At 34.3% G+C, this 26,473-nt stretch overlaps 1 protein-coding gene across 1 annotated transcript in view; it reads right to left on the bottom strand.

Moving 5' to 3' along the window:
* CACNA2D3 (calcium voltage-gated channel auxiliary subunit alpha2delta 3) overlaps positions 1 to 26,473 on the bottom strand; it is a 492,915-nt gene that overhangs the window by 254,873 nt on the left and 211,569 nt on the right. The window contains exons 9-11 of the mRNA XM_080385033.1: positions 25,367 to 25,441; positions 9,427 to 9,516; positions 2,159 to 2,272 (exon numbers count right to left, since the gene is read on the bottom strand). Of these exons, the coding sequence (XP_080241159.1) occupies positions 2,159 to 2,272; positions 9,427 to 9,516; positions 25,367 to 25,441 (279 nt within the window). The remainder of the gene's footprint in view (positions 1 to 2,158; positions 2,273 to 9,426; positions 9,517 to 25,366; positions 25,442 to 26,473) is intronic.

Below are 26,473 nucleotides of genomic sequence, written 5' to 3'. Positions count from 1 at the left end.
CATCTAGGAATTAAAAAAAAAAAAAAACAACAACAAACAAAAAGCAAAAAAAAAAAACCAACCCCAAAAACCTGTTTATAAACATTTGTTATTTGGAGAAGCAGCTACTAAAATAATAACTTCATGATCAAGTTATAGTTTTCTTGTTTCTCTCAGAAAACTTTCAGAAATAAGTGTGAATACACGGAAAATTTACGAGATATCTTTAGACTATATTACCACCATCCATTTATATGAGCACAGCCAGCTGATAAAAGACTTAAGCCATATAATATTAAGGAGTTACACTCATTTACTTAGGAAGAAGATCACAACATATGACCTGTCCGATAAAAAAAGATTCCATTTTGAATATTTAAAGATCTGAAAAACAAGCTAAAGTTCAAATACGTTACTGTTTCCAGAATTATTCAGTAATTTTAATAGACAAATACATTTTATAAAGCCCTAACTTTCCAAATGGCTAATTAATCAACAGAAAAATCAGTAAAAGCTTTACCCCTGAAGAATCAACTATCTTCAACAGTAAATAGAGAATAAGAAAAGACATGAGGTATTTTCACGTAAATAACAACAATCTCACTGAAAAGCACTGAAGAAAAGTAGGGAGACAGATCAAAGGCCACATATTCTCCTCCAACCTGTAAACAGTTGATAACCACGCTTCAAGGAGATACTTCTTGTATGTCACAGAGTAGAAACAAATATTTCTCTTTTGCTTCAGTAATATTGACATTGACAATTGAGATGTGACCCAATGAAATACAACAAACAAAAATGGACAAATGCTGACATCCAATGGAACTTCTTTCATAATATCTAGATCTACATCTTACTGCATTAATTAAATACTGAACTTCCTCATACCTTCCACCACACGAAAGCTAATTCACACAAAAATATTACAGATCTCCCCAGAATATGTGCAAATGCCAATGCATCCTTGCATTCTTTTAATTCTTCCTGGCACATCCCGGTAAAATCATGAAAAGTATGAACTTTCTTCTTTTAGAGAATGAAGTTATGTGAAAGGAGTGAGCAAGGTATCTGAAGAGAAAAACAGATCTTCAGATTGCACTTTACATTCTCTGAATAAAAAACAACCAACAAAAAGTAGAATAGTTGTATGTCATTTTTACTACACAAAATGACAGTAATTGACATAACATTTTCAGAAGTTCAGTAACAAAAAATCTCCAATTTCTCATCTTCTGTTGCTCACTGATTGCTAATAGGGTTTAGTTCAAGCAAACAAGAAAAGGGAGAACATAAAACAAATGTCACATTTCTTTCATTTATAAAATTACAAAAACTACAAATCAGAACTACTCCTCCTCTTTTCCACAGAATACTGAAACCCCACACAGCACCCTCATATTAATCAATTTCTTGCTCAAACTGCACTTCAAAGAGTGAGGTTGTTGCTTCCACAGGCATATACCATGGCAAGTATCTCAAACTACGAAAACTTCCTAAAATAGTCCCAAAACTTGCTTTAGCAGAAAAGCGTAGAAGGAAATTATTTCACATCCAAACATGAGACCTAATTGAGCTTTCTCATCAGAACAACTCAAGGCATTTCTTTACTACTGTAGAAAACTCTATGTGTTATATAACAAGGTGATTTAAATTTGGGTAAATTTCCTTCTACAGATCAATAGAACCAAATTTATTTTTAATAAAATCTCACTAATTGCCAAGTCTACACCTCCCTGTGCCAAATAAAGAAATAAAAAATACCGAGTACTATATCTACTTGTTCTCCAGTAATAGCAAACTGTTCACTGCCCACAGCACACACCCTTCTTTAGCATTAAAAAAGCATTGAATTATTAATGAGTATTTGTGGAGAAAAAAGTTTTTTTCATGATTAATGATGTCTCACAAGGGAAGCATTATATAACAGTCAATATGTGCCCTGGAGGGAAATATTTCCTTACTATCTTATTATCCTAAGTTCATTACTACAGTAAAAGGCCATCTCTATCCTCGAGCAATACCACATAAGCATAATTTTTGTCATTCATGAAACATCTAGTTATCCAAAATAATTTTTAGATCATTAGAAAGATTGTTACTGACTTTTTGATAGGTATACACTTTATATTGGATATGAAGCTTTGGGTTTTCCATCAAATAAAGGTGATAACATACTTACTTTCCTGTCTGGCCAATTATATTTTGCAAATATTGTATCATATGTATCCACAGCTCCATCAGTAATCAACATAATGGCTTGGCTGCAAATACTTCCTTGTCCTGTGTGATTGAACTGTGAAAGAAAACAATCATTCAGTTACAGTACATTCCTGTTAGATTAAGATAGATAGGATTGCACTGGATAAAGATGATCTGGTCAAACCTCTAGCATGCTTAAAAGTAAATGAAAGTCTCAGGTTGAAAACATTTTATCATACATACCATGTTCTTATTGAATTGTAGCTTCAATTGTGTAACAGAATCAGACTTCATTATATATCCCCATTTTATCAGCTTGAAACACAAGATACATAAATAGAGCACTTCCCCAAATTAAAAGTGTATTCCCATTTTAGATAGGAGGCATATATTGATGCATCTACATAGGGTTTGCTTTAAGTATAATTTTAAAAGAACAAGCTACATGAAAAAAATGAATGATTGATAATTTTACTGCGAAGTACAGAAGATAGACCACTTACTGAGAGACACGTGACTACTCATATAGCATTCATATTTGCTCGGGATTACATTGCATATGTTATTTTTCATAAAATGTTTATCTGGGAGAACCAAGCTCATATTTATATATTCTAAAATTCTCCTATTACTTGAAATAAATACATGTAAGTAATTCAAGCTGCTGAACAGCAGTACTTGAGCACAGGTACTTAGACAGCAATTAGCATACCCTTTGGAGTAAGCAAAGACGGTTTCATTGCTACACAAACAGGATTTTCTCCTGGTCAAAGAACAAGTAAATTGGACTGATTCATAACGTAAGGTTTGATCTCTGGGTTCTGGAGTCGGTGCCTTAATTTTGAATTCATGTGTCTCCATTTGCTCTTATTGCAGAATACCTTCCTATTTGCATAATATTTAAAATATTCAAGGAACTTAGGCAAAATGTCTGGCTTTTGGAAAAAAAAATACAAAGTCATAAAATTATTTGATCTATCATAACGCTGTACAAACACTAAAAAAAATATGTGAAAAGATCAATAAAGTGGGGCATTACACACAACTCTTTATAGATTGGGCTAGCATTGAGTACATGCTAATGAATGAACAATCCGTTTTTGATTTCTTCCCGTGTAGTTTTCAAGTACATTACCAACATTGAGGTCAGACAAGGTCTTCATCCCCCACCTTTCCCTTGTTGCTGAGAAAGCCAAGCAATAATTATTTTGTCCCACTCACCAGCCTATCTGTGATGAATAGTGCCCAAAAAAGAGTGGTCCCATTTGAGAAGTAGTATTTAAAGGCTGATTACCTTGCAGGGACTCTTACTGCTTCTGGATTCACCACAACTTATTCTTAGCATTCTAGTTTGATTTGGGCTAGCAATTGCTCTGTCTAAGCTTTCTGCAGCCTACTCATCCTTATTTTTTTTTGCTGTTCCTTCCAAAACTCTAAAACACATTTTTTCTGGGGAAGGGTCTTAACTTCTAAAAACATCATCTCTGTAGACGTGCCTGCAGTAGGAAAGGGAATGGATGGTGGGTTCCAGAAGTCCTCTGTCCTCTTTTCTTATGCTTTCACATTTCCATATCTGAGTAGTCACATCCAGAAATATAATGCAAAAATCATTTATAGTATCTGCAGCCCTCCTCCAGATCAGTTTTCACTTCAATTAATCATGAGCATCAGTGAACAGTGCTAGAAACCTGTTACTTAAAGGGAACCTAATGTGGGTTTACAGAATTAGCTATATTCTGGTCACTGCCTGTGTGCAAATTCCTACCTGTGATACCTGCAAAGCAGTCTACCCTTAAAATTGTTCAGTCATTAGTGTTTCCAGTCCAGAATCAGAATTACTGAAGTGGGATTCCTTCATTAGTAAGACCTTAGATACAATATTTTCTCATAAAGATTAATTTACTTTGTCAAGGGATATATTCTTTGTATGGATAACATATTTTGAAGGACACAAGGTATATTAAAAGAAAAGTTAACAAAGGGGGATTGCCTTCATACATTTATTTTAAAACATCACTCTGTATGCATCTGCATTATTCTATGTAGTTATCTGTTCACGTATTTTAAAGAATGAAATTAAATTTAAATGCTTCCATGAGTAATATCTTCTCATATTTGTCAAAAACTTTAATTTTATTGAATAGCTAGAGTGATGAAAGTGTTTTCCATAATAATAACAATGACAAGGGCCTTATGATGAACTACAATTAACTCAGTGATTCATCATTTAGCAGCAAAAATTTCAATGCATCCTGACATTTACAGCATTTGGTTGTGATTAACAGTCTTTGAAATGTCACAGAATTTTATTTAATTGGCTATGATTTTTTTAAAGGTAATCACTGCAAAGATCGCATTTGTCACCAAAAGAGATAATTGCACTTGTCACATGACATAGTAGGTGCCTAACTACTGTACCAAACACTTCTATATTCTTACACTGCATAATGAACACTGCATAAATTGATGATTGGAAATAATTTGGAAGTGGATTTTTAGACGTGCTTTTCAAAGACATCTGTATCAACCACCTTCAAGTCTTAACAACCAAGGCAAATACTGAAAGGTAATTGCAAGGCAAAATTAACTGCACTTAATTAGTGTAACCCCTGAACCATTCTAAAATCCAACCAGAATCTTAATAGATTGTGTAACACAAAGCTTTCCCTTTTTCTCCTTTCCCTAACACCACACACACCCCCCCCCCTTTCTTTTCTCTTTTTCCCCTTCCCTCCCTTTCTTTTTTAAATGTAGACAAGACATCCTTATAGCCTATAATTCACAAGAATAGATTTTTGGCACGTAAAGGTCACATGCTGTAGACTAAGTGGAAAAGGGTTATCTGTGCTCTTTTAAGGAGACATTAAGTAGCTTTTTGTCTGGCCTAGGCTGCTTCATAGAAACTTCTAGAGACTTTGATGATGTACCTGCATATAAAGGAAAAGATTCTTAATGCTGTCAATCCTGGAAGTATATATGCAAGAATGCTTGAGGCTATTACACTCCCTTTAATAGTATAAATAGAAACAGTCAATACTCCACCTTGAATAGATCTGAACATACATGTAGCATGATCCATCATGACCTTACAGATCAAAAGACATATCTGTTGTGTATCTGTTTCCTAAGACTATATTCAGTACCCACAACAGGATTCCTAATAACCCCTCTACATCCAACCTAGAGTGTTCTTTACCTCATGCAGCTTTTCCCATTGTCATTTTTCGCATGCACCACATGAAAGAATTAGTTCCACACTGTCTGCATGAATATGTGGGCAGTGGGTGGAGGAAGATCCTCATTTTCTCATTTTAGGATTTTATGCCCGGAAAAGAACTGATCAATATTGTGTTTCAAGATGAATACAAAGGAATTGGAACCATTAGTTAATCTATGATCCTACGGTATACAGACAGGCATACTTCTCACATTCAAAGTCCTTGAAGAATATTTTGATTTGAGGTCTCATTGTCAAGGTACATCCTTCAATCAAAAGACAGTTTGCTGTTTCTTTTAGATTAAATATTTGTTTTCCAGCAGACTAACACATTTTTTCTCCCTAAAAGAAATTACTATATTTAAGGAAACACTTTAAAATATTTTCATAAATATAAGCTCAGTTGAAGGAAAAAAAACAAAACACAACACAGAAGGAGGCAGAAAAGGAACAGAGGAGGAGGACAAAAAAAAAAAAAAAAAAAAAAAAAAGAAGGAGAGAAAAGGAACTTGCTTGTTATATTTGTGACTGAAATATTTCTTTCCAAAACAAACCTGGTAAATGTGACACATCAGTTGGCATAGCTCAATCTTTATTCTATCATCTGTTAATTCATGAGTTGCAACTAGTTTGTCTGTATTCTTAAAATCCAATTGAGGTTAGTTAGGATGCATATTAATGCTAAAGGTATGTGATTTTTAAGATAAGTGATCTACTAAGGCTAGATAAGCTGAAAAATAGATGGCCTGGGAAATGTTAGGCAGAATGAAAACCAAAACTGTTTCCTTGACATGAAGAAAAATTACGTCAGAATATGCCTGAATTGCGTCTTTATTAAAAATAAAAAATGTACTATAAAAATGTTTTTTCCAGCTTTCTTTACTAATCCTTACTAAGCTTAGCTGTAGTATAGTGAGTTTTACTAAATTTAATTTGTGAGACAGGAATTAACTCCCTGTAACTTTTACACTGAAAGATACAGTGTAGTTTTTAAAATGGTGCCTCAGAGCCATACTTTGACTAGAGAGGAAACGTGAATTGATTTCTGATTAATGTATACTAGTCAACTCTCCAAGGCATTGGTCAAATCGAAAATGATAAAAACAAACTAGTTCTGGATCCAAACTATCAAACAGCAAGATAAGGGCATCTAAATTGTCAGCCCTAAACTTCAGCTTTTCTGTAATACACACCTACAGATCACACTAATAGTTATTTGGAGCCCATAGACATAAAGTTTATAGATTTCTTGGAAACCGGTTATCCTGGAAGGATGTCAGAAGGCCAGTTTGGCTCACTCAGAAGAAAAACACTGAATATGTTGCAGAGGTTCAAGTAGTATGAACAAGGCATTGATTTTTTTTTTATTATTATTATTTTTGAAAGGTGGTTTCTAACTAAACATCGTAAATTTCTTTTCACTATTAAAGCCGATACACACACACACAAACACATATTTACTTTCGTGGATATGAAGTTTGATTTGCTCTCAAGTTCTTGGAAAGGAACACATAGTAGATTTACTTGAAAGTATCCCCCACTAACATTATTATTATACAATACTAACTACCAACAACTGGACTGACATCACAGTAACTGTGTCAGAAAAAATTGATTTCTACCTGTAGACAAACTAAAATGCCAAAATACATGAGGAACTAAATTCTCATCATAATATCATCAGACACTTAGTAGAAGAAACTACCCACCTAAAAAACATAGTCTATACATTTCAACCCAATGACTTGGGTCACTATCTTGCATTTGAACTGCATTGCAATCACCCCTTTTTTTGTTGCTTTGAAAAAGCTTCTAAAAGTCTTTAAGTAATCTTGTTTGAAAAACTCAAAGCAAGAGAAGATCTTGCATAATCTATTTGAAAGATTACCTAATGATTAAAAGGCCACATGATTTTAATTCACCTTGCAGGAATTTGATGTTGCTCTGCCTTTCTAGACGATACCTCCCTCTTCACTGAAAAAATAAAATAATTTTTCCACTACACATAGGGATTCTAAATCAAGATCAACTCATCTCTTAATTGATTATTAAAAAGAATACATGCACAATCTTTAAGTATTTTCTTTTTTTTTTTTTTTTTTTTTAACAAGCTTTTCTGGAAACACCAAATAATTTTCAATCATATCTTAAGCTGCTAAATTAACTTTAAAAGAAAGCTGTAGGGAATGTTTCAATAGGCTAACACTGCTTACTTGTAACATCAACCACTTAACAGAAATTGGTCCTGTTGGAAGGTGTTTAGTCACTTTTGCTGACTCACTAATGCAGTTCAAAGGTTAGCAACAAGGTGCAAAAAAAAAAAAAAGAAGGGTTGGGCCACTTATTTACGAGAGTGAGCTCTGGGCAAAATGGAGCATTCTGAAAGAATCCACAGAAACAGTAGTTTTCGTTTTCTTGCTTTAGAAAATGCTAGGTGGAGATTACATGTAGCATCATTTTGAAATAAATTTACAGCCAATATTGCAGGTCTTTGAATGGGAATGCTTTAAGGGTTTAGGTTTTCTTTAGGACTCAGAGATCACTGATTGCTAGTATTCCATCTTGGGGCTCTTAGCACTTGGACACAAATGTGTGTTTGGTTTTTTTAAACCTGTTTCCTGCTTTCCTCAGTCTTGAGGCTAACTGAAATTCCTCACATTTTCTCCCTCAGTATCTGCTCTGGCCTTTGACGTATTTGGTGGTTTAGTCCCTCACAACGGCATTTGATACCTATATCTTGTTAATGAACTTTGCTGTAGGTTTGTGATACAGTAGTTTACAATTTTACCACTGCTCATTAGTTTAGATATCCCGGTGAAGAGATTTGCTTGTAGTTATTAAAAAACTAGTAAACGCTCTTCTTTAAAGAAGTCCTACATCTAAACTGATATTAATTGTAAGCAATGGTTTTAGTCCTACCCACACTACCTAGAGTTTTAATTCATAATATCATGAGGAATACTTGATAGTGCATTCTATTTCCATTGTTCTATTCCTTCATACTACTTCTCTCTCATTACTATTACTGTTCACTTTTCTCCTTTGTTTTCTTGCTTTTTCCACTATACACTCCCAAGAAAGTATACAGTCAGCTGAATCAAAATATTGCTAAAATTTTTCTTTACTGAGATACATAGCATGACAATTTATTTTACCTTTGTCAGAAATGACAAAGTGACAAAAAATATCTCTGAAATACCTCTTCATGACAACCACTAAGACTGATGTGAGGAACAACATTTCAGGCAAAGGCAGTGGGACAGATTTTAATTAAAATCTCCTTTGAAGGACAATTTCCTGGATAACTAAGAATGCTACACTGATTATTTGTGGAGCTGGGAAGGGAAACTAGGTGCCCTGCACTAGATTATCTCCATGATCATGAAGTTCATCTTCTAAGGACTACACTCCTGTTTATAGACATTATTCACAGGAACGTTATCAGAAAGTTGGCCTTGTGTTTTGGCAGATAAATAGTTAATATAATATTAATACCTCTGAGCTAGTTAGACAAAACTTTACATTTCTCCCTCTGTCACAGAGTATTACAAAGGTAAATACAAAAGTCTTCAAGTAACTTCTTTTATATAAGATACTGTTATGCCAGAAGTCAAACCAATAAACAATTTCATGAAATAACAGTATTCTCAAAGTGTTTACGAATATACAAATTCTTGTCATTCTTAAAATGTTAGCCCTTCCAAACAAAAAAAAGAACAATCTAAACTGTGAAATCCGCATGTTATCCTAGTATTTTTTAATACCTAAACAAGCTACTGAAATAAACTTTATTTAATGTACACATGTATGTGTAGGTAGACACAAAATACATTAATATAAAATGTATACCTATAAAAATGTAAATTTCTTTATATCTTTCACCATACACAGATTATATAGAATTCTTGCTCTATAGATAACATCATCATCACATTTTTGAGTGAATTCTAATTTATTATCTTAAAATTGAGAGTAATTTCTAAATAGCAAGAAAAGCGTCAGCAGCATAAATCTGAACAGCATTAACTTACTTCATTGAGCATGTTGAAAGCTTCATTTAAAGCAATATCCAGCATTCCAATTCCTTTTGCAAAAAGTTTGTCAAGGTGTTCCCTGAAATGCTGAAACAAGAACAAGAAGGTTTCATTTCTTCAAATATTGTTAAAACATACACGTTGATATCAATGATTAAGGATTTCTGAATTCTTATTTAGACCCACTTCTCAAGCTTAAATGACTGCACACACTAATTCATAAACCAAAGTAATTCCTGGTAAATCCTTCTGACTCTTGAAGTCACACTAAACTAAGGATGTGTTAGAATAGATACTATGAAGTTATCACATTATATGGTTTTGGCTAGTTATTCAATCAAATATTTTTTGTTTGGGTTTCTATTTACAGATATCTTTCTTTTTTCACTTCATATAGTAATTCTTATATTATTTCTAACTATTCAGCTCCTAGCTTTTCAGGATCCGTTACTTAATAAAAATAATTCTTTCTGAAAATTAGCTTTAGAAGTCTATTTTTTGTTATGATCCCTCACTAAAAGATAGTAAACTCTAATCACTAGGCTACTATAGTTTAAATGCAGTTCATCAATATAATACCAAGATTGATAAAGAACTCTTCTACACAAGAAAGTCAGGGCTAACCACTTGCTAGCTATATGTGACTACCTTCAGTAACATTTTATATAATCACACTTAAACCCATTTTTTGCAGTTTTAAATGGCTTCTCAGTTATCCACTACCATATTTGCTGGCCATGAGCATGGGTAAAACTTTCTAAGAAGCAGTTCTTAGAGGTTAACAGGTCAGAATTCATCCTATATTTTCCTCTTTCTACACATGTTATTTCTCCAGATATGTGAGAGGTTTGACAAATTTCACAATTTTTGCACTCAACAACAATATAGTACTACTATATAATACATATATTAAATTGTATTTTTTTAGCAAAAATGTAAGCTATAAAGTACTAAATAGTACATTTTAAAAACAATGTTATTACTTTCCAAAAATAAAATGTTCAGAGAAACAGATTCTTTTAGATTTATAAGAAGGAGCAATATATCACTAAAAACAATATCATGAACCATGCTATGGTAAAGAGAAACTGTGCAAAATCTACAAACAGGTACTTCATTGTCCTGATTTTCTATGATGGAAATATTTTTTCTTTTTAATTTCACAAAATAAAAAGATATTACAGCAGTATATTGGAAGGCAGACAACTTCTTATTTCATTATTAAATTTCAGTAAGTTGAAACAGGAAAATTTACATCCCAGCCTCTAGGCAATTGTGAAGCCACAAAATAAAGGGCTGCTTTTCCAAAACAATTACTTCATAGTGACCTAGTAAATGTGGTTCATTGCAGCTCAATGCTTTGAACAGCCAAAAGGCACAGTTCTTGTTCGTCTAAACAAGCAGGAATAGCCAACACCCACACAGCTACACTGCAAAATGGTTCTTTTTTTCCCCTCTAACTTAAACATAGCTAACTAAAGTAAATGCTGGTCAGTATCTTCATGGTACTAGTAATTACTGGGTTTGAATACATTTCAAAATATAAAAATTAATTTGTAAAAAGGAAATGAAGATGTATGTGGTGCAAAACAGCAGGAGAGGCAATGCCTTTGTGAAGCATTATTTCAGTCTCCACAACTGGATAAAAAAGTTACCTCAATTGGTTAATAAGAGGCTTTTTTTTTTAAAATCAGTCCATTGGTCTTAGAGCATTGTTATAGGCAAGAATACCAAACCAAACTAATTATCTTTGTAGAAGGATCAAAATACTACTGTCCCTTGAATTATGCCGTTCATATTTTTTTACAAATAATAATGAAAATATGTATGAATACAAAATACACAAATATTCAATAAATGCACCAATGACTTGTTACGCTCTATCCAACTTGTCATCTCAAAGAATCTCTGAAATTTAGGTCCAAATTGATCAAAAGCCACATTGGCATATCCTTGACTTCAACTAACGTGTCCTGGAAATAGAGAGCAGCAATGTCAAGATGGCAGTTTTAAAGGCTGCTAGGGTTATTCAGCTGTCAGCAGCACAACACAGAGCGTCTTCCATGGCTATTTCAAAACACAATAACTGACCAACAGTCTGATTCAGTACAAAAGGTGACTTTTGTATGGCCATTAGTCCATACATAAAAGGAATAACTACAGCACAGGGCTCTTGTAGCCGTTAAAGCTTTTCAGAAACTCAGAAAATATGAATTTTTTTAATGAAATATGTACAGTTCATTCAAATTTAAAATTGATCATTAGAATTCTTCAAAAACTAAAATGTATCATTCTTATAAAATTCTCCAGGACACATCTTAGCAAAATCAGTTTTATGTAAGTCCTAACTAAAACCAGTTTTGGACATGATCTAAACCATGACAATATAAAGTGGGTATTTTTAAACAGAAAGTGTTTTTAGAAGTTAAAAAGTATGGAAAAAAGCAGCTTACTATTGCTTCATCAATGACAAAAACAATTCCATAACATCAAAGTTATGTGTTGATCAAACATTTTCAAGCTGCTGAAGTAGCCCTATGCTCACAGCCCATCTCCCCCAGGTACACATTCCTAAGGTTAGTTTACAGTTACTACAGATGCTTGCCTACTAACACAGGGATTCACCCCAAAACAGAGGGGTTCTCTGAAAATTGATAAAATCAAACATTTGCATTGAAATAAGTTTCTAATCTTACCTTTTCATAAATCAGATATGTTAAAATAAATACTTATTATAAATCATATTTCCCTTTGAAATACATCACTGCTTTGTAATTAAAATAGAATTATTTTGGTATTAGAAGTAATTATATTAAATATAGTATATAATTTACATATATAAAGTAGTTTATAAAATATCTGAACAGAGACAAATACTATGGAATGTTTATTACAATGCATATACATTATTAATTATGAACATACAGAATAAACAGATTACCGAAAATTACTAGTAAACAGAATAACATTTATAAATGGTTTGTAAATGGTATAAGTGTGCAATTCAGTTCATGTGATCCTCCAGAGAAAAATATTTCCTCTTGCCATAGCTACATATATACAGGTTCTGAAAAATATACTGTTGATATATGAAGAAATATAATAGTGACATTTGTTTGATAGAAAATAGTAAAAGTGTTAAAAATCGATTTCATGCACTATGAATTTTAACAAATCAATGTTTTCTGCCTCCAGGCTTCAGAGTAACAGCTGCTACAAGGTGATTCTGTGAAAGAATTAAATAACTAAAATGCATGTGTGGTTTGCTCTTCGTATGTCTAGAGGGAGTTGATGTGGGTTTTTGATTTGTTTTTTAAACCAACTCCATTCTCTATCTTGTCTTTTTTTTTTTTTTTTTTCAGAATTTCAGCACTTTGTATATCCACTGGAAAAATCACACAACAACATGTGAATTTAACATTTATTTGTTTTCCTTTTTATCATAACAGATTCCCTGGATGTATGGCAGTAATTCAATCCGTGCCAAAAGAAATCATGTTTTATTTTACAGACAGCACAAACAGCTTCCTCAGATTGTTAACTCTACATCTAGTTGAGGCTGTTTATTCTTAAACAATCAAAATGTGCTGTTGTACTTTCATGGAGGCTGGTTTTTACCCTCTTAAAGAGTGGAATTTTATTCTGGCTTCAAAAGGCAGGTTTTGCTTGATGAACCTGGTCTCCTTCTGTGGCAAGGTGACCTGCCTAATGGATGAGGGAAAGGCTGTGGATGTTGTCTACCTAGACTTTAGTAAAGCTTTTGACACTGTCTCCCACAGCATTCTCCTGGAGACACTGGCTGGTTACAGTTTGGATGGGTGTATTCTATGCTGGGGAAAAAACTGGGTGGAGCCTTTTTAGGTGGTGGTGAATGGAGTTGGCAGCCAGTCACAAGTGGCGTTCCCCAGGGCTCAGTATCGGGGTCAGTTCAGTTTAATAAGTTTGCTAATGATCTGGACAAGGGGACCGAGTGCACCCTTGGTAAGTTTGCAAACACCAAGCTGGGTGGTTGTGTTTAACTGGCTGAGGGTAGGAAGGCTCAACAGAGGGATCTGGACAGGCTGGATCAATGGGCTGAGGCCAACTCTATGAGGTTCAACCAGAAGTGCTGGGTCCTGCACTTGGGACACAACAACCCCATGAAATGCTACAGGCTTGGTAAAGAGCAGCTGGGAAGGTGTGTGGCAGAAGACGACTTGGGGGTGCTGGCTGACAACTGACTGAACACGAGTCAGCCACCTGCCTGGGTGGCCAAAAAGGCCTACAGCAGCCTGGCCTGTATCAGAAACGACATAAACCAGTAGGACCAGGGAAGCAATTGTCCCCCTGCACTCTGCACTGGTGAGGCCACACCTCAAATCCTGTGTTCAGTTTTGGGCCCCTCACTACAAGAGGGACACTGAGGTGGTGGAGCATGTCCAGAGATGGGCAACGGAGCTGGTGAAAGGTCTAGAGCACAAGTCTTACAAGGAACAGCTGAGGGAACTGGGGTTGTTTAGTCTGAAGAAAAGGACACTCGGGGGGGACCTTATTGCTCTCTCCTGCTACCTGAAAGGAGGCTGTCGAGAGATGGGAATTAGTCTCTACTCCCAGGTAAAAAGGGGTAGGACAAGAGGGAACAGCCTTAAGTTGTACCAGGGGAGGTTTAGATTGGATATTAGGAAACATGTCTTCACTGAAAAGGTGGTCAAGCATTGGAACAGGCTGCCCAGTGAGGTCACCATGAGAATCACCATCCCTGGAAATGTTCAAAATCAGTAGATGTGGTGCCGAGAGGCATGTTTTAGTGGTGGACATGGCAGACCTAGTTAAACAGTTGGACTTGATGATCTTAAAAGGCCTTTTCCAACCTAAATGATTCTATGACTATTGACACAAATGTTATCTGTCATGCAGCTGGTTTAAGAAGAAAAATTATAAGAAAAAAATCCCAATTTTCAAACACTCATTTTTTCCTATTCCGCATGTCCAGTTAGTAAAGCAATGCCCTGCCAGTCATGCTATCATGCCCCCTTTCTTACTGGGAAAGGTATTTTTAAAAGTATTGTATTCTTTGGGTGTGAGAAAACCGAAGTTTCAAACTAGCACACCTCTCAAAATTTCTCTACAACTTGCGTGCATATGTCTCCAACTGCCACTCAATAATTCCATTCCTTACCAAAGCACTACAAAACCGAAAGGTATATTTCAACCCTACTATTAATGAAAAAAACGTCAGGGCAGGACATTGACCTGGGAAACATCAATTTAAAGAAAAAAATAAGTAATTTTTAGAATGAGGTAACAAACACCTCAATTCCACTTTCAATAGCTTTCAGAAATCAAGCAGATGACAGAAAGCACGAGTCCCCTGCTCTTAATGAGTCAAAAAGCATCTTTTAATCTTTACATTTTAAATAGTTCTTTTTTACTAATAAACTGCACAAGAAATAACATTGCTTCACCTCAGCTTCTTCTTACTGTCCTGTTGGAACCCTTATAGATTAACACATGAATTTCCTAGAGTTTGAATTGGGTAACTGTCCAACCATGTGCACAATCATTTGCATGTAACTGTGTGCCTAATTTCCATGTGCAATTACCAGAACGTGCAATATCTAATTGTGGACTCAAATACCTAATTGACATGCATAATCTTGGTAATTCTGAATGCAAATTAGGCACACAATTATGACAATCAGACTCTGATGTCTGATTACAAAATTATAGGGCCAGATCTCAACAGAAGTTGTGTCTTATTGCAGTGAGGAACCATAGATATGTTCAACTGCGGAGGTACCTATGATCCATTTAGAAGTGGCTGAAAAACATGAGCAAGAGACAGTGAGGATGCAAATCCACTTGTGCAATACAGTCAGGAGAAGATCTTTGCGTATATCTACAAGTGTTCAGACCAGAACATCAGCGATATATACACTTGGTCTTGTACACTTGCGTGCTGGTCTTGTCTGTTTATAAACACTATCCACTGCCAAAATCAGAAAGTCCCAGTGATCCCAAGTTCTGATAATAATCCACTATGCAAACTGGAAAGGTTCTTTTCTTTTTAAACTGTGTAAAGTTTGTTAGGACTCTCTAAGTCAGAAACAAACAAATAAATACATTTGACAGACCTAGAATCAGTAAATGGGTTCTTATCCTCGGAACAGTTACAAGTATGCCTATTTGAAGAACCACACAGTGTACTGAATGGTGTATACTGACACTGTTTCCCCCAAGATTAAAAGCAAAAGTCACATGCTTATTTCTGTTTAAAAATCAGATGGCCCAACTTGACTTGGACTATTTCAGAACTTAAATCAGGAAGTACACCGAAAGATCTTAGTCATATTCTATGCTTCGTAGAATGGTTAAACAGAATATTAAAATCATACTACTGCTACGTATGGCTTTAGCATAACTGAACAAGAGGACAAATTTGTAACCATTTATCATGACTGAACATGGAGTTTCTCTTATAATGAGATTATTGAAAGCATTTTTCAGTATACCCAGGTGTATTCACCTTTTCTAGCCTCACAGTTTCATCAACAGTTGTAGGGATTTTGGACCATACTTAGTTAGATGATTACATTAAATTTTCATACTTCAGGGATTAGGGTAAAATTGTCTGGCAAATTATGATAGCAAATTGTATTTTTGTTACTTTTTTTTCCACTTTCTTACTTTTCATTTATTAGGGTTTATAGTTAATAAATTTAAATAATTCAAGTTAAGAGTAACTTATTTCAACAAATGTGTGCTTGGAAGAGGACATGTATGATTTTGCAAAGATTCAGAGCACCTTCTCATGATTCAGAACATAAAATAATTTAAGGAGGTAGAGGAGGCTATCTGAAATTAAGTAAGAACCTAATTTCAAGTCATTGCAGGCAAGTAAAAAAAATCTTCTGAAATGAAGGCCAGAAAACTATGAAAACTGAATTTTTCCTTCAGCTTTGTAGCTCTCAACTTTGCAGCCAAAATGACACACTGTTTTTTTAGCCTATAGTAAAGCTGAAGAATAATTTACCGATTTGAAGGCAATTCTGAAGAAATTCCAAGTCACCTTTTTTATTAGCCTTTCATCTTACAGGCTGTTCTAATGGCTTTACAAAGGTTACCCTCTAAGATTATAAATGCTGGCTGGGATCTACAATTGCAATAAGATGACAAATTTTTACATTCTGGAAGTGACACTCCTAACAAACACAGAAGAGTCCCACATCTGTACAACAGTCAGGGAAATATTCTGACCTCCATTACATTAATGTGGATACTCCATAGCCTTCAAGGATTTACCCTTTTTAGATGAGAAAAAGAACGGAGAAGAAAAAAGTACAGCCACCTTTGTTTGACATCTGAGGAAATGAACACATCTGAAAGCAAGTAATGATACATTAAAGCAGAGATCTGTGTTCCAATTCTCAAATGCCAGGTAACTGCCGTAACAACCACACCATCTCTGACATAAAAAAAAAAAAAAAAGCAGACAAATTGTCAGCTAACATAATCCCTAATGTCTGGCATTCATATTTTGGTATAACTTCTTTTTACCATAGCAAACATTTGCAGAATTTCACTGACAGATTTTCCTTTAGCATCATGACCAAAAAAAAAAAAAAAAAAAAAAAAAAAAAAATCGCAATAGTGGCGTGCTTGGCTAAAGTTTTAACTGGCCCACAGTCTACAGGACTTCACAGGCTGTTTTAGTGCATCTTAATATGAGGACACCACCTAAAGCCTCACAAATAGAGATACATTACCCAGTAAGTTCAGCTTGCTATGCCTTAGGAAAACCTGAAAACCTGTTTGCTTTTATATTGTATTTCTCTCCCACTGACAAGACAGAAATACACTGATGGGAAGTTTACTGTTTTAACCTTCTGATAATTCAAGTCCCCATTTCTTATCTTCCTACTTAGGTAGCTAAACCAGCCTTTTTCTATTTTGGAGTTTCTGAAATCAGTGAAGTTATGCCAAACTTCCCATTTATACAGTTTTCAGGGGTTTTATGACAACTAACAAAGTTTTTATTTCCTTCTTATTAAGGCAATAGGCCCACAGTAGTCCCAGTACCCTGTACAAATACCTTTTATTCTAGCTCTCTTGTGATTACCAAGAAAAAAGGTACCATTTATGATAAGTAAGAACACCCAAATTAGATGGGGTTACAGGATGATGGATTCAAGCCTAAGCATACATGAATAAAGCATTTTCCACTGATTCCAAAGAGGTAAGTAACTTCACAACTGATACATGCAGCAGCATTTATACAGTTACACTGGAAAACTATGATATCTACTAGTAATACTATTAAGTGTCTGATGAGGGTGAGCTTCCTACATTAATATTAACATTGTTAATAGGTTCAACATTCCCCCAGATTTCTCTGTCAGTTTTAGTGCAAGTCTTTGCTACTTCTAGTATTAGTTCCCATACTCATCCATGCATACTGTAACTCCAAATGTTCCTGAGACATACTTGGCAAAGATTTGTGAAGTGAAAATGAAGCACATCATCACATAAACCAGCAAAAAAACCCAACCAGACAATCAGGAGGCATATGTGTGAGGTGGGAGAGTGATGCTTACTGATGTTTCACGGGGAAGTTTACCCACATGTATTAACAGTTGATAGATGTTCGTTTGCATCTGTAAAATGCATTTAAGCATCATCCCACTTAAAATCCATTGCCAGGGAAATTACAGATTAGCTTGCTGGTGATGATTATCCAACCACTTGTGTTCACTAACACGTTGTGTTGGTAGACTACTTTTTTTCAGGAAAGCAATCCTGAAAACAATGCTAAAGAAAGCGCTCAAGATTCAATATATTCAGATTAAAAACATTCTTGTTAAGTAAATTAGTTCCCTGGGGCTGCAATAGAAAACTTAAGACCAAATTTCAGTGGTCTGAGGCTAGCTGAAAGTTTTGGGCGTCCCTAATGACTAGCCAGTTATAAGAAAGTAGATTTCAGTGAGACTATGTTTTTGTTCTTAACAGCTAAGCAATGTAGTCACCAAACTTTTTTGGAGATCTGACAGAGATGAATAGATAAATATACACCTCAGTAATCTGCTTAAAAAATTAAATATGCAAAATTTGTATTTACCAGCCTCTCACTGTCAATTTCAGTCAGCTGCATTGCTGTATCAGTCTTCTGGTTATTTAATTTCTGGTAATTCCATACAAAAGTAAAAGCTTATTGGAAGTTATATACTACATCTGTCTATTTTTGTCATTCTAATTTACACAGGGGTAAGTTCTTGATTTAGTTTGGAGTTACTGTGCCTATCTGTGCATCTAGAAGATGATATATTTCATCTGGAAACATTTACAGAGAAATGTCCTCAACCCATATATAGTACATTAAAACAACATATAAAAGAGGAATGTATATTACACTATTGTTACTTTGAATCTGGAGTTACATTAAATCAGATTGTCATCCGATTCCTTTGGGGTAGGTAAATTGTAACATGGAGTTTCTCAAAGATGAAAACCTCTCGGTCCATGAAAACTAGTATTAAAATAGGCAGTTCCACATGTTTATAATTTGTAGAGAAAGTGCAGACGGTGACAGAATAGTGTCTGAACTATTTCCCACTCTTTTTGAAATTTGTATATAGCAAATTGATACACTTCAAGGTAGCAGCTGTTTAATGCTAATGCCAAATTATAGATTAGTCTGGTAAAATATAAATATAAGTTACATATTTCATTACTAAACCACATTTAGGATCACAGATTAATTTCAACCTCATTTATGGTACCCAATGTAATTATAGATTTAATTTTTATGATAAACAAAACTTAAAGCAAGTTGTGCAAGTAAGAGATAGCTTACAACATTCTGAGAACATGTCTCCACATATCTAAACTGAACCTTCAGTGCATGTATGTGCCAACACAAAAAATTTATGACAAATTCTAGGGTATGAAGAATTTTAGAAAGAAGCGGATGCAACTTGATGCCTGCCATATCACCTGAAATTATAATTATTCTTAAAGCAAATTACTGTATTCTCGTATTGTAAAAATGAAAGCAGAAACACTGTATGTTGGAAGAAATCTAGTACTGGGATGCTTACTTTGTATCTTAGTAAAACTAGTGGCACATATTAACATGACTTACATCACTGCCATATTTGAAGTTGTAAGTTTGTCTTTTATAAATATATAAACCAGACTTGATTCAATATATTCTCTCAAAAGGAGTATGCTTTTGAAATTCAAAAATTCAAGGTGCAATTAGAACCCCACTGCTGTGAAAGCTACAGGAAAAAGAAATTGATCAAAATGTGTGGAAATTTCTAAATATTATACTATCATCTCTTTCTTGTAGGTTGTTGCTAGCAGTGAAAAAACAAAGTTAATTGAAGATTTACACTCAAGACTGCATTACTTCCTCTTCTTGAAGGTGATAAGGAACATGTTTAGATGCTTAGAATGATCACTTCTTACAATGTATCCTCATTCTTGCTCAAAGAAAAGCATGTTATTTGATCAACACGCTAGAGATTCAGTGCTGAAAACCTGCTTTCTCCAAGATTTAATTCCTTTTCCATAACACAAATGCATGAATATGTTAAATGTTTAAATGCTTAATTATATTAGTTATTTGATATCCTTTAAAGATCTATTGTAATGCACCAGACAGATACTTATTAGTGCTTTAATCAAGGAGTGATCAAGAAACCCCTACAGGTTTGATGGGGCTCATTTAAAAAAAAAAAACCACACACACAAAAAACCTCCTGCCTTCACTACTTTCACTATGCCAGTCACTATGAAATATGTACCAATCTTCAAAATATGCATTTGGTTAAGTTGAAAGTCTCAAAGATAAAAGTACTCATGTTTTGTTTTCTTTTCTACCTGGTCTCTTTACTTAGCAAAACAATGGAGGGTCAAGAATCTTCGGCTAACTTGGGCTCCTGTATCATACAAATTAAATAATAATTCTAACTTGTTACCCCTTACTAAAATGGCTGTGAGAAGAGAAACCTAAAATTTTAACTACAGGGTAGAGAAGTAAGAATTTAAGTAAGGATGCAAGTGGAATACAGATTGTACATTGTAGAGGAAATGAAAGCATCTTCATCAGTAATAACCAGGGTGTCATTCAAAAAGGAATGGAACTTCCTTGCTCTGCATGAACTTTGTAGAGATTTACTGTAGTGTCAGACCCACGTTCCTACCCAAAAGACAAAGAAAGAAAAATGGTGGGGGGGCAATGTAGGCTTATATCTTTCCTGACACTTGGAACAGAAAACCAAGCCACATTTCTTAAGGGAGAATGTCACCATATAGTGGATATAAGAGGGTTACACTGCTTTACATGCTTTTTCAGACTTTAATGAGAGTGGATTTTTTTTTTCCTTAGGTAAGTATTTCCCACACTGTGGTCCAGAAAATAGTAAGTGGTCTAGAGCCAATGTGTGGAATTGACACTGTGTTTACAACATGTTTCTCTCCCCCCTCCAAAAAAGGAAAAAACAAAAACAACAACAAAAAAAACCCAACCACAAACACAAGAGATGTGGAGAGAGAAATAAGATTTTTTTTAAAAGGCAGGGGGAAAAAGCAAGAGTCACACTGTTTCACTGAGAAAATGTGTAAACCAGACACCAGATAGTTGGGTTTGTTTTTGTTTTTTTTGGTTTGGGTTTTTTTTTTTCCACCAAGACTAATTGGATTTTCTGAAAGTCTGGTTCTTTGGAAGTCTGTTACATTCCTTACACATTATGGAGAAGAATTTCTGCAGCCCATCCCTGAATGGGAAAGAGAATGTTCATTTGCTACCCATAATTCCATTGAATATTCAGCACCAACATCATTAAGAAGCACTTATTTCGCAGTCTGCTATAAACCCTAGGCTGAAGCAGTTTCCTGTAGCCTACAAAAAAAAAAAAAAAAAAAAAAAAAAAGAAAGAAAGAAAAGAAAAATAATCCTTACGCTCAGTTCCCTGAAGATTCTCCCAGGTTTCATCTTACCTTGACAGGCTGCGCATGGGAACAGAATAGGCTCTGGCTGTAGCCCAACTGCCTTAAGCAGCAGGTTGCTGCAGGTGGCAAACCAAACCATTTTACTCACACCTGTATCTTGGAAAGCCAGGCTGGCTGCTACTGCAGCTGTGCAAGAGATGAGGATGAGCAGGGCAATGTCTGTGCTGGCAGAAGGGAACCCTTTCAGCAGAAGCAACCACCACACTCAACTCTCCCCCAAAAAGAGGACCTGATCTCTGCAAGTCCAGCCCTGGTCCATCTGCCCCAAGTTGGTATAATTTAACCCTATTTACTCCGGTGAGAAGCTGGTTTAGCCTTTTGCTCACTACAAATGAACTGCACGTGATAAGGAAAGCCTAATCTTCTAAATTTTCTTTGTTTTGTTAAAGTTTAGAGATTAAAGAAAACTCAGTTCAAAGACAGACATTCAGCACGTTTAAGTGACACCAGAGTAGAAATATTCTATTTGAAAGCATCTGAGCTTTCTATAAAGACAGCAAAGTAATTCTTCAATAAATACTTTCAAGACAAATGAAACTGAGGCATTGATCCTGTGAAAGCAATTTTTATTTGGAGTTATTGAAACAGCTGCTTTCCTCATGAGATAAAAAGCTCCAGTCAAACATCTCAAAGTAATTTTTTAATCTCAGCTTCTAAGAACTGTGTTTATTTTCTACATGTGATGGTAGATGAAGCTAGTAGATGTAGTTAGCAAGAACTGGGGTGTGAATCTGTGTATGTTGGGTAGGTGATTTTTTCTTTTAAGGATCATTTATGATAGAAATAAAGGTTTACTCAGAATAAATTAATAGCTTGGTAAAACTGGTTTTATGCATGTTTCCAGCAAGAAAAGCTGCATTAAGAAATACCTGTCTTAGTAAGGTCAGGTGTATACATATAGAAATATGAAACCATGGTAAACTATTAAAACTTCAGGTTTATATTAAAAATTCAGTCCTTGCAACCATCAGCAACACACGTCTTCTCTTTCCACATAAGGGAAAACTATAGAAATATGAAATACAGCAATTTCTACTTGTTTCTGTTGAAAGTTAGCATATGAGAATAGATATTTGCTAGTTAAAGAAAAAATATTCTAATTTGTTTTAAAATGTTTATATTTATTTTGGTGCTAATAGAGCTTACACTGGTAGTAACAGATATGGACATTCTTGCTCCCCTTCAATTGAGATGAATATTTGACATTAAAAGATAAAGAATATAAATTTCTGGAAAGATTATATAGTTAAATCTTCAGACCTATGTTGGACTTCCAAAAAAATCAGGCATAAGTATACACATAGAAACTGAATAATAACATATATTTTAAAACATTGCCTGTCAATCACAAGCTCTACTTTTCTAATACAGAAACTTATGGTTGTATGTTGATAATGGCTGTCTGAAAAAAATACATTGCAGTGTTTGTCATGATATTTTTCTTGTTTCTCCTTTATCATTTAATAATTAAAAAAAGGGGCTATTATTACCAGTGAACATGCAAAGGGCTATTTAGCTTGTAAGACTGGTTGAGAATGAAATTTCACCTACTTTTGTCTAATATTACAATGGACACTTGTCAATCACACAGAAGAAACTACAGGAGAAGCCTGGTATATCTGTCAGACTCACAGAAATGAATGGAACAGTGAAACTAATTGAATTCTTATGATGAGGTCCAAAACACAGCTACTCTGATAGCTCTTGACCAGTTTTGGAATACATATCATAACAACATTTTAAGACATCTTTTTTCTATGTACCTGACCAAGGCTATGAATCCAAAAGAAACTTTTCCAAGAAATTCAGTGAATTTTTTATGAGGTCCCCAGGTAATATTGCCATGTCAGTATATTCAAATCACACAGGATCAGATCTTACAACGATATCAGACAATGAGAAAGCTGTTTGTAACTATGAATTCAGGAGCATAACAACTGAATTGGTTGTTTAGGATTAAGTGGTTGTCCATCTTCTTCACAATCTTTACTTCATAATCTAAGCTATACTCAGGACAACAGCACTTTTGTGCCTGCCAGTGTTTAGGCAAATAAACTGTTAACTTCATTACATAAATTAGAAAAATAGTAAGAATGTATAAATTCACAGAAGTTCAGAAACAAAGATTGACAAAGCCATAGTATATAAAAATTCACAGAACTATTACATGTTAGCTCTTTCAAAATTATTCTCTGGTTCTGGCCATTCAAGGAAAGAATAACAGCCAGATCACTAGTATGAGTAACTGGAAAAGAGGCCATATTTAGTTATTCTCCAAAATCTTGGATACATTATTCAATTTATAGGAAAAAAAAAAACCAAAACGAAAAACAAAAAACAAAGTGATTCCAGAAATTAAAAAAAAATGAATAATTTAGCTAACTAGAAATTATATTGAAGCTATGGAATTGTACTTTACTATTTTGAATTATTGAGCACTGTTCATAAAATCTGAACATCATCTGGGTGGCATAAAATCTTTTTGATCAATTACATTAAAATTAATCTGACATTAACTAACATATGGGCGTATGATAATCTGTATTTTGATCAGTTGCAGAGTGATGGAAAGGTTAACAGTAGGATTAATTCCAGACAGTACATCTGGGCAATATATTTGCAACTTTAGTTTTAAGCATAGAACTTGTACAGCTTTCATATGGCTCATCAGATGCACCCACAATAAAGTGCTCATTTTTGATAACTGGATCACTGTTCACAAATAAGGGTCTTCAACACTAAATTATTAGAAAAAAATCATGTAATTCTACATAGCGACCAAATGATATTTAGATAACCTAAGAAACAACAGTGGAGAACATCAACTATATTAAGGAAGCAGCCCATGAAGAATAATTCCTGTAGAATGTAGATGTATATGTAAGTAAAATGAAAGAACTCATGTGAATAATACAATGGAGCAAAGTTCAGCATTACGAGATGAAACTCATTTTGTCTCAGTATACATAGAAAGCCCTAACAATGACACACTTAGAAGTGTGTTTTCAGACCTACATTTCTTACTTTCGGTAACATCTCATTGACTTTAGCAAAAATGAACAGACACACTGAATGTTAAGCACGTTTCAGTGCTGAGCTGAAACTCTTCTGATTTGCCTTTAATAAAAGAAAGAGAGAGAAGTATTTAAAGAACGATGCAAGACTGCTGCCGTGAGGAAGCTTTAGCAGGGAAGAGTAACAACACAAGTAGCTTATTCTAACAGGCATTTCCATCTACAAGAAACACAGGACTTTTCAACTATCTTATTTCATAATTTTACATGGCTTAAACAATCTCACCTTAGTCTTCTAAGAAGTGTGATGGAGTAAGGCAAAGAGAAACTGCATTTGGACAGCAGGGAATAAACTAAACTTCAAGGTGCAGATTATTACTGCAATCTTCCTTCAAATAAAACTTTCACTGAAACCACTGTAATATTTTTTTAAAATGCCAGAAGCATGTAATTAATTTGAAACTTTCACAGAACTTTCTCTAATGAATGCATTATTATTTTGACACACCTGTTTGGAATGCTGAAAATTTTTTATTCACATAATATTATATTTTTTTTCATTTGTTTTGAGATTTTGTTTTAATTTTAGTATTAGTTCAACTTAAGAATGCAATTTCTTCCATTTTTGGTAACAGAATGATAATTCAATTTTAAGAAAATAAAGTATTTTACTTAAAATAATTCCTAAACTTCATAAACAGTATCTTTTCAGTGATTTCTGTGTTTTTGCGTTAAGTTTATTCCATCAATTTAACTGGGAGGTTATTACTTTTTCTTCCTACTAAGTCACATAAGACTCCTTTGAAATGGCATATGGAGAATAATTAATACATTCTAATAATGGAATGCATTATACCAGGAAAAGATCATTATAGCACATTGTTACACACTGCATCCTATCTCTCTGCTACTCTGTTAATTTCATTCCTTACCTCTTTGTTGGCTCTATCTGCTTGAACTAATGTTCCATTCAGACACGGCTCTACATAGTGAAGTTCTTCATTATACTATAGAGAGAAATAAAAAAATGTGATGAGAAAATTAATTAAAATCTTTGATAAATAAAAAATTTAATGAGTCAGAACTAAGGGAAACACACACGTGAAATAAGAACAAAAGAATTCTGTTAATTTTCACAAAATGGCTGTGGGTTTGGTTTTTTTCCTTTTAGATGATTCTTAACATTTCAGAGGTTTATACTTTTAAAAAGGAGCATTTAATATAATGGATGCTAATACTCAGGTGGAGTTAGTGGGTATTATATATGCTAGTTGGCATAAATATCCTTCAAGTTGCAATCTGGAGAGCATTAAGAGGTCATGTTTGATATATCACAGTCACAACTCCCAATTCTTTGCTACATATAAAAAAAGTCCTGATATTTGAGGCACTGGCTAATATTCTGGAAGGTTAGTAGTAGAACTATGCCAAAAAGTCCGTAAGCTTGAATCAGTCCTGGACATATCTGACAATAGCCAGAATTTCAGTCAAGCGGAGTATCTTATTATACACAAGGTCATGAAGCTGTGACAGATCGTTAAGGAATTATCTGCTTATCTTCAAGGTCTAAGTTAGATAGCCCAGTCCTATTTTCAGAATCATCTTAGGCATTAAAAGAAACTAAGTCTCATCCGCTTTCTGTAAATCTTGCAGACTCATGGATGCTTAAGTCACTTAATTGAAAATAGCACTTGATTGTTTAAATCTTGTAAACCTTTCAACACACACCAAATTAACAAAGAAGTAACTTCAAAAAGCCAACATTAGTTGTATAGCTAGAGTTTTGACTTAATTCCTGCTCCTGTTAATTTCATCTACTCCAGAAGTTATCACAGATCAAACTATAAGGCCTTTGCATTTAGGCCTTAAACAGTTTCACCCATTCATAGGCATTAAGTGAATCAGAACATCCATAGTAAACAATGAAAGATGACAAGTCAACAGTAATGATGAAAAACATTTAATTTAATTAATATATGCATTTACTGCCTTATTCTTCCACCTCAGCAAGAATAAAAAAAGCTTTACAATGACTCATT

This window comes from Falco punctatus (genome assembly GCF_963210335.1).
Source record: "Falco punctatus genome assembly, chromosome: 4".
NCBI classification, from domain to species: domain Eukaryota; kingdom Metazoa; phylum Chordata; class Aves; order Falconiformes; family Falconidae; genus Falco; species Falco punctatus.
The sequence above is the reverse complement of the archived record's forward strand: the minus strand, read 5'-3'. Positions and strand labels throughout refer to the sequence as shown.